Here is a 7,895-nt window from a genome sequence, read left to right on the forward strand (position 1 = left end):
GCTAACTCAGCCAGAGTTTACCCCTGACCCCCACCCAGAGAGCCCAGAAACACCCTGGCCAACCTCGGACTAGAGGGGCTGGACTTTCTGAGGCATCGTCCTGTTCAGGGCAAGCAAGTAGAGGACAGGTCATCAGAATCTTTATGGCTGATGGGGTTGCTAGGACGTGAGGAAAATTCCAGGCAGAAAGCAAACAATATCCTAAAAAAGAGTGCACATCTACCCCTGGAGTCTCAGCTTCCAGGGGGAGGGACCCGAGGCTGAGCTGACTCAGCCCCGGCTTGTGGGCAGGTTGAAGGGCTGACTCTGAGAACTGCTGTTGTAAAGTCTTCACTGATGATTCTAATAAACAAGTTATCTGTTGTTCTACTTCTACTAACTGTTTAACCTTATAGTCATGTTTTCCTGATTCTTCATATATCATATAAATCGGTATTGTATTATAGTGGAAATCTGGGTTTACCTTCAGCAGTGAAAAGGAGAGCGATACCTCAGGATCGGTGAGGTCAGGAAAAGCTGAAACTAGACGTGTGTGCAGACCCAGACATGGGACCTGTGCACCATCTGTAGACTGAGGGTCATGCACAACTCTCTCTACATTTGCTACCTTGGTGGACTGCTTTACAACAGCAAGTGTGCTCCACATAACCAGGGAGTGAGAGGATCCACTAATTGGAGGCTGCCCCTGGGGAATGTCTGAATGCAGCGTGCTGAGACCCTTCCGCAGGGGAATCTGAGTGAGCAAACTCACTCACCATGCCTGCCTTGGAATGTTTGATGGCCGAGGCCTAAAAGCACGCACCTGGTGGGACGTTATTGTATTTATTTGTTCAATAATATTTTCCCTTATCAGTATTTATGACAATAAAGCTGAAGCCTGAAGCTTAAGTTTACCCTGGCTTGTTTAGTTAATTTATCTGTCTGGTAGTTACAGTGATCACATCGTTAGCTCCAGAATTTGAGCTGACGTGAGAACGAGTCACCACTTGGGTAGGCTGAGTTCATTTCCCAATTAGGGGACACACCAGAGCCTCCTTTACAACCATGTCAGCTCTCTATCTAGTCAACATCTGAATGGGGGAGGGGGGTGGCAGGTTCTCATAAAAAGTGGTTTTATTTCCACACAGGGCCTAGTACTAACATGTGGATACTTCCTCTGTTTTCTTGATCATTCTCCACTGTGTTTTCTTAAAGAAAAATAAATTGGGATGAGAAGGGAAGGAGATGTCAAGTCAGGCATTTGGTTGTGCCCTTGGGATCAGACAGCCTCCAGTCTATTTGGACAGCTCACCTTGTCAGATCATCATCCCCACTCTCCTTCACTCTGCAAAGTGTGTATTTCCTAGTGGGCCGACACCTCGAATGCTTACAGCCAGAATGACCATCTCTGCCAAGTATGACAGGCACCTCAACTCTCTGTGATCTAGAAAGGGCCCTTTTCTCTTGAGATTCATTTCTTCAGTGCCCCCTCGCATCCACCCCTGTTTGAGAAATATCGAGATGGTTGTGTGCTGTCTGGTTCTTCTTTTCAGTGTTTTAGGCCCCTTTTCGAGTTAACCAGAGACAAGATTTTTATTCGTCTTTAAATTTTCTTCAGCTTGTCTTTAGCAGCGACACGCTTTTCAGTTAGTGCTCCCCTCATCTACCATCTACCATCCTTTCTTTTTGACTGAGAATTGTAGAGGTCTTGGGGTTCTGTTCTTTCTTCTTTGTGATTTTCTCTACACACACCCTCTCATGGATTTTCCCCATGCGTTTGCCTTTCCTCCTGATCTTTTCCTAACTCAAAGTCATCCTTGCTTTGCACATAATTATGTTTATGGTAACATTTGATTCTCTCTCACTCAGCATTTTTATTTTATTTCTTCATGGTCCCATTGAACAAAATATTGGAATACGGAGCACTCAGCCTCCTGACATATCTTTGGTTTATGAACTTCGGAATCCTTTTAAGTCCCATGCCGCAGAAGGACGTTCGCCCTGGCCGTCTCATGAAACTGCACGTGGGTCTGCCTGCTTGGCTGCTGCTGGGGACACTGTACCTGGACACTGCCCTCCCTGCTCCTCAGAAAGCTTAACGGGTTCCATGTGGACCCTGGAACAGTCCTGAACGCTGGGGCACAGGGGCATGGACGTCCTTTAACGAGTTCCTATTGCACAGGAGGAAGGATTTCCGTATAGCCTCTTCTCCTAATGGGTATTTGAATCGTTTTGTTCCTTTGTGGCCCTGAGTCTGGTCAAGAAAAGAAAAGGTGGCATCGAGGCTGAAGAATGGCCCCATGAGGTTGGCACTTCTTAGTAGTGAAGATTTGTTGGGCAGGATGTTTCCTTTGAAATTCATGAATTCAACACTTTCCAGGTTGTTTTACTGACCATATAAGAATAAAGAAGAAAACAATAAATAGGCAGATACTCAAAGGTAGACAGGATGTGTCAAAGGAGGGACGAGAGAGAGCAGGAGCGCGCACAGCTCTGAGCCCACACGGCTCGTGGACGCGGATCTGCGTCTCGGGTGAGGCCGCCACAGTCATGGCAAGTCAGTGAGCAGCAGAGGGTCAAGGACAAAACCGTGAGAAATAGCGTGACACTGATAGGAATCTTGATGAAAATGGAGAGAGACACTAACTTTGGGATAGGATGATAATTCCGGGAAGCAGGAGGGACTGGGGAGACCGGGAAGAGAAAGCACAGCCCGGCTTGCACAATGAGCTGTTAGACAGCAAGGAAGAGGAGCCGGTGTAGACAAGGAGGGTGGGCTGCTGTGGTAGGCAAGCAGGCCTCAGCCAGAGGGGACCACACAATTTGTGTAAAATAAGCCTGAGACTTAGCTGGTTTGATGGGCAGGGGACGACTTAACATAAGGAAACTGGGTGCTTAGTCATTAACGGCGTCTGCCCCTGAGGACATCAGCTCTCTGACGACCCCAGACTGTCTTACGCATGAGCCAAGCATGTCTCTGTCTCCAGATAAACCTCCAGGTGGAGCAGCCCAGGGCTGGCGCCGACACCGCCGGGCTGTGCAGGAAGCATGAGTGGCGAGGCACCGATGAAGAGGCGGGGAGCATCTGCAGGCCCCTCAGGCTAAGCCAAAGCTGACCCCGGTGGCCGGTGCAGGCTGAGACCAGCAAGGAGGCACAGACACCTCCCTGTGGAAACACCGGCCCGCTCACCAGCAGACCGGGCATCTGAGAGCCCCTGGGCGTGAGACCCGCCTCAAGCTGGTGTCCTGGTTTGCACAGCGATCAGACCTGCTGATGCCCCTGAGGCAGGGAGGCGCCCGCCGCAGCGCTGAGGGGAAGCAGCGAGTCTGTTACCGAGGGACGAGGGACGGGACCCCACGAAAGCACAGGGGAGGGGGCAGTGGGCGACATGGAGAAGACAAAGCGGGGCTGGCCAGGGGCCAGCCAGAGCAGCCGCCCTGGGGACTGTCAGCGAGGAGGGGTGCAGCTGGTGAGAGACCGGCCGGTCCCGCCAGCCTTGACCCGGCTCACCACACAGTGGCCCCTCAGCTGGCCACACTCTCATTACCCTCTGAGAGAGAATGCTGGACCTGCAGAGGCCCCACGGGAGACTGGACACAGCCTGACACACCTGTATAGGAGGGTGCTGGGGCCCCCTCAGGGCTGGGACTGTCCCCCCACCCTGGGGAGGTGGTTCTGCGCCAGATTGCTCTACCAGAGGGGACCCCGGTCGCACTGGCCACAGGGACACCAATCAGTGGTCAGCCGTGGGCAGCGGCCCTCATGTTCTTTGGAGCAGAAGGCTCTCTGCACCTATTTTATAGGAAAAGGCCCCGAGAGGTGACAAGCCGTGGAGGTCAGATTAGTAACCAGATGCAGAGCTGGGCTGAGCCTCAGGGCCTGAGCACCCCACCCCTTCCCGGGTACAGCAGGTCATCAGGTGTCAGAGTCCATGATGGAACCACTGCCACCAGAGTCCCTGGAACATGCCTCTGTCTCTTTAAGTCGCCACAGGGGAGCTCCTCCCTGGGCTTCGTGAGTGCTCACGCCAGGGAAGCAGGGGGGCCGGGATTCCAGGGGCCTGTCCCAGGAAAGGTGATCCCAGGGGGCGAGGGAGCTGCCGGGAGGGGGCTGGGCCTGCTTCCAGGTCCTCAGAAGGTCCGGGGTCCAAGGAGAGGAGGTACAGGGGAAGCCTGAGGCCCCTGTTCTCCAGCCTGCAGGCCTCGCAGGCCTGGTGGGGCGGAGCCCTGTGTTCGTCCTCCCTTACCACAGTCTGAGAGTCACTCCCCGGGACATGGCCCATTTCAAAGGCATTGACCATGACGCCCAAGTGACAAATCCCGAGACGACAAAGCCACCTCTGTGACCCACTGCAGCTGACCCCAAGGGCGAGCTAAAAGGTGGCAGAGGTGCAGGTTCTGAGCCCGCCCCCAGCCCTGCCCCTGACACTATCTGGGGTGCAAGCAACCCTGATGGCAGAACTCGGTCTTCAGCCCCTTTCAGCTGCCCTCACTCCCGCCCAGAGGACTGAATTTTCCTGCTGGACCAGGGCGGGGTGTGGGTCCGTACCCGCCCGTGAACGGGCTACAGCGGGCCCTGTGCACGCAGCAGGGTCCTCAGGAAGGTGGGAGATGCATGAGGATCAGAGCTCAGGGACCCTAAAAGCAGCCAGTCACCCAGTAGCTGCAGCGCGTGCTGCTGATGCCGGACTCGCATGGGACCTAAAGCTACTGATGTAGGACAACGCCATGACCCCCCCAAGTGCCTTCTGCACTTTGTCCCTGAAAGGACAACGCCAAGCTCACCAAGCACCCCCAGGGCCAGGCCGACCCAGCCAGGCACCCCAGGGCCCTTCCCTGGATCCAAAGTCTCCTAGACAGCAGGGACAGTGGGGTGTGGCTTCTTGTCACTAGAGCTGGGGAGCCTGAACCCCGCCCTTGTCCCACCCACTCATGGTTAATAATGAATGACTGAGTGACCACTCTGTGCGTGGCGCTCCTTCAGCTGAGCATGGGAAGACCGAAGGCGGCAAGAGATGAGGGAAGCGCCTACGGTGAGAGCGGCTCCCCCCACTCTTAGGGCTCCCCCACTCCTAAGAGCGGCGCCCCCCACTCCTCTGAGTCCCGCCATGGGCTCTGGGGAGTTGGGGGAGGGGCTGAGTCAAGGCTGACCTCTGCCCAGCCCAGCCCAGTCCCTCGGCCCCAGCTCTGTGAGCCAACAGGGTCCCCAAGGTTCGCATGGGAGCTGGACTCCTGCCTCCGCCCTGCTGGGAGCTGTTAAGTTCTTTGGCGAGAGCGTACCCCGTTCCCCAAGTGTAAGCTGAGGATGGTGGCCTCTGACCTCCGAGGGACAGGGCATCAAGCCAGGGGCTGGGGGACATGATTTCCCAGGCAGAGAACAGGAAGGGGGGATCACATCAGTTACCTCATTAGGCAGCTGGTTTAAGAGGTGAAGGAGGCGAGTGAGAGGGAGGGAAGGAGGGGGAGAGGCCACCCCCCCCCCAGCCTCTCAACAGCCCTCCAAGATCCGAGGCCACTGTTCCCCTTCTGGGGGTTGAAGAATGATGAAGAACACCCCAAGACTCCACGGCTGGGGCTTGAACCAGATGTCTGGTTCCAGGGAGCCCACACCCGCTCTTCCTGGGAGCCTCTGGAAGAGGGGGTGCGAGCAGGGATTGTGGGTGGGGTCCGCTCTGCAGGGTGGGGAGGCCAGACCAGGGAACCCAGCGCCGGAATTACGCAGGGAGCCTCAGAGCCACGTTCCCCAGCCAACAGGGCCAGGAGGTGCTGCACCCACGGAGGAACAGGGTGCCCTGGACACGCGGGTCTCCAGCCCAGAGCCCAGCCTTTGGGTTCCTTAACGGTGGGGTTTCAACTGCGGGCGGGCCCTGAGCTCCTGCTTACGAGGCGCCGGGCCCAGCTGCCTGGGAGCAGCGGCGCCTCTGCGGCTCACAGCGCGCCCCCGTTCCCCCCGCCCCCCCCCAAGGCGCAGAAGACGCCCCGCTGACCCCGCGGGAGCCCCGGCTGAGGCTCATCCTGGTGGGGAGATCGGGCGCCGGGAAGAGCGCCACGGGCAATAGCATCCTGCGCCAGCGCTGTTTCGAGCCCCGGCTGGGGGGCTGCGCGGTCACCACGGCCTGCCGCGTGGGCAAGGGCCGGTGGGGCCGCTGGCACCTGGACGTCGTGGACACCCCAGACCTGTTCGGCGCCGACGTGCCCCCGAGCGACCCACGCTGGTTGGAGCGGGGCCGCTGCTTCCTGCTGTCGGTCCCGGGGCCGCACGCGCTCGTCCTGGTGTGCCGGCTCGGCCGCTTCACGCCCCAGGAACAGCAGGCCTGGCGGCGGGTCAAGGCCATGTTCGGGCCCGGCGCGGCGGCGCGCACCGTCGTGGTCTTCACGCACAAGGAGGTCCTGGAGGGGGGCTCGCTGCTGCAGTACGTGCGCCGCAACGGCCCGCGCGCGCTGCAGGAGCTGCTGGCCGAGTGCGGGGAGCGCGCGTGCGCCCTGGACTACGGCGCGGCGGGCGCTGAGCAGGAGGCGCAGCGCCAGGGGCTGCTGGCGCTGCTGGAGGGCCTGGTGGAGCCCCACGAGGACGAACCCCACACCAACTCCGTGTACCTCGTGGCGGCGAACGCGGGCCTCGCGACCCCAGAGAAGCATCTCCACAGGGTGGCCCTGCGCGTGGCAGAGCACATGAAGAGCCCCTGGGAGCGCTGCCTGGCTGCCGGGCCCTGGCCCTGGAGGACGCTGTTCTGGGCCGGCTGGTTGGGCCTGCTCATCCTGCTCAACGTCCTGATCTACTGGCCGTTCTTGGGCGCCAGCCGGAGACGCTGGAACCGGGAGGGACCTTAAACCTTTAGGGCATCAGGCAACACGGGCACTGGGTGCAGGAGCTGAAGGGAGAGTCCACATGTTCATTCCCACAAAATCCCGTAATTTCAGACACAGCTCTAATGGCACAGACAACCCGGAACACTGATCAACTTGGCAAGGCTTCGGTTCACTTTCCATGTTGTCCAGTTCCACTTTCAGCTGTCTGTACAGATTGAAAATAAACGTGTCCAACTGGAAAGCGGCCTTGCTTATTACCACACATCAATGTAAACACGCCTAGAGGAACAGTCTCCATTTTCCAGCACTGACGCTTCACGCCTTTCCAAAGGGAAGTGGGCGGAGGCATCCCCAGGGCTCCCTCAGGGAAACGGGGAGCTGTGTGCAGGTGCCCCAGGGTCACCCCTGCTCCGTGCGGAGGGGAGCAGCCCGCACACATCTGTGGAGGCCAGGGAGGGTCCAGGTGGGCTCAGGCTTTGGAAGTGCTTTCTCCTCGGGCTCCTGGGTTCTGTGACTCATGCTTCGGAACTGTCGCGGTTAATCCCTTTAGCGCCCTCAGCAAGTCTTCTGGGCCCTGAGTCACTGAGGGGGTCCTTCAAGACTCTAAGGGACAGCGGAATGGGGGAGGAGGATGGAGGGTTTGGGGAGACTGTTCCTGCCTCAGCCATCCAGGGCCTCCTGTGCCTGTGCACCCCTGTGGGCCGAGAACTTTTGTTTTCGTCCCTGGAGCTGAGAGCCGCACGCTGTTCTTCATGTTCTTGCTGTCTCCACTTATTCCACACATGCTCTCCAGCTGTTGTCACTGCGCATTCTTCCTGTCTTCTTCGGAAATGGAAATGTATTTTCAAGGTAAATACTAGGTGTTATGATTTTTTAAATCTCATATGGGAGGCCCAGGGGCTGTGAACAATACCAGGCACGTTAGCATACATGTAAGCAAAGTGCCAGAAGGAGGAAAAATAGAGTGGGCAGAAGAAATACTTGAAAAGATGATCATCGAGACTTTTCTAAGAGTAATGAGAGACACCAGACCAGTAATCAGAGAAGCCCGCGCAAACAGCAGCAAACAACCCAAACCTAGACACTTAGTATTCAAACCGCTCAAC

The 7,895-nt window shown here is 57.3% G+C and overlaps 1 protein-coding gene across 1 annotated transcript in view; it reads left to right on the top strand.

Annotated features, from left to right (window-relative positions):
* Positions 1–7,895, top strand: part of LOC101634960 — a 62,803-nt gene that overhangs the window by 45,952 nt on the left and 8,956 nt on the right. Inside the window, exons 5-6 of the mRNA XM_012733856.1 lie at positions 4,483–4,583; positions 5,945–6,761. Coding sequence (XP_012589310.1) covers positions 4,483–4,583; positions 5,945–6,761 — 918 coding nt within the window. The remainder of the gene's footprint in view (positions 1–4,482; positions 4,584–5,944; positions 6,762–7,895) is intronic.

The sequence above is a fragment of the Condylura cristata genome, unplaced genomic scaffold (assembly GCF_000260355.1).
Source record: "Condylura cristata isolate star-nosed mole 26May11 unplaced genomic scaffold, ConCri1.0 scaffold00042, whole genome shotgun sequence".
NCBI lineage: Eukaryota > Metazoa > Chordata > Mammalia > Eulipotyphla > Talpidae > Condylura > Condylura cristata.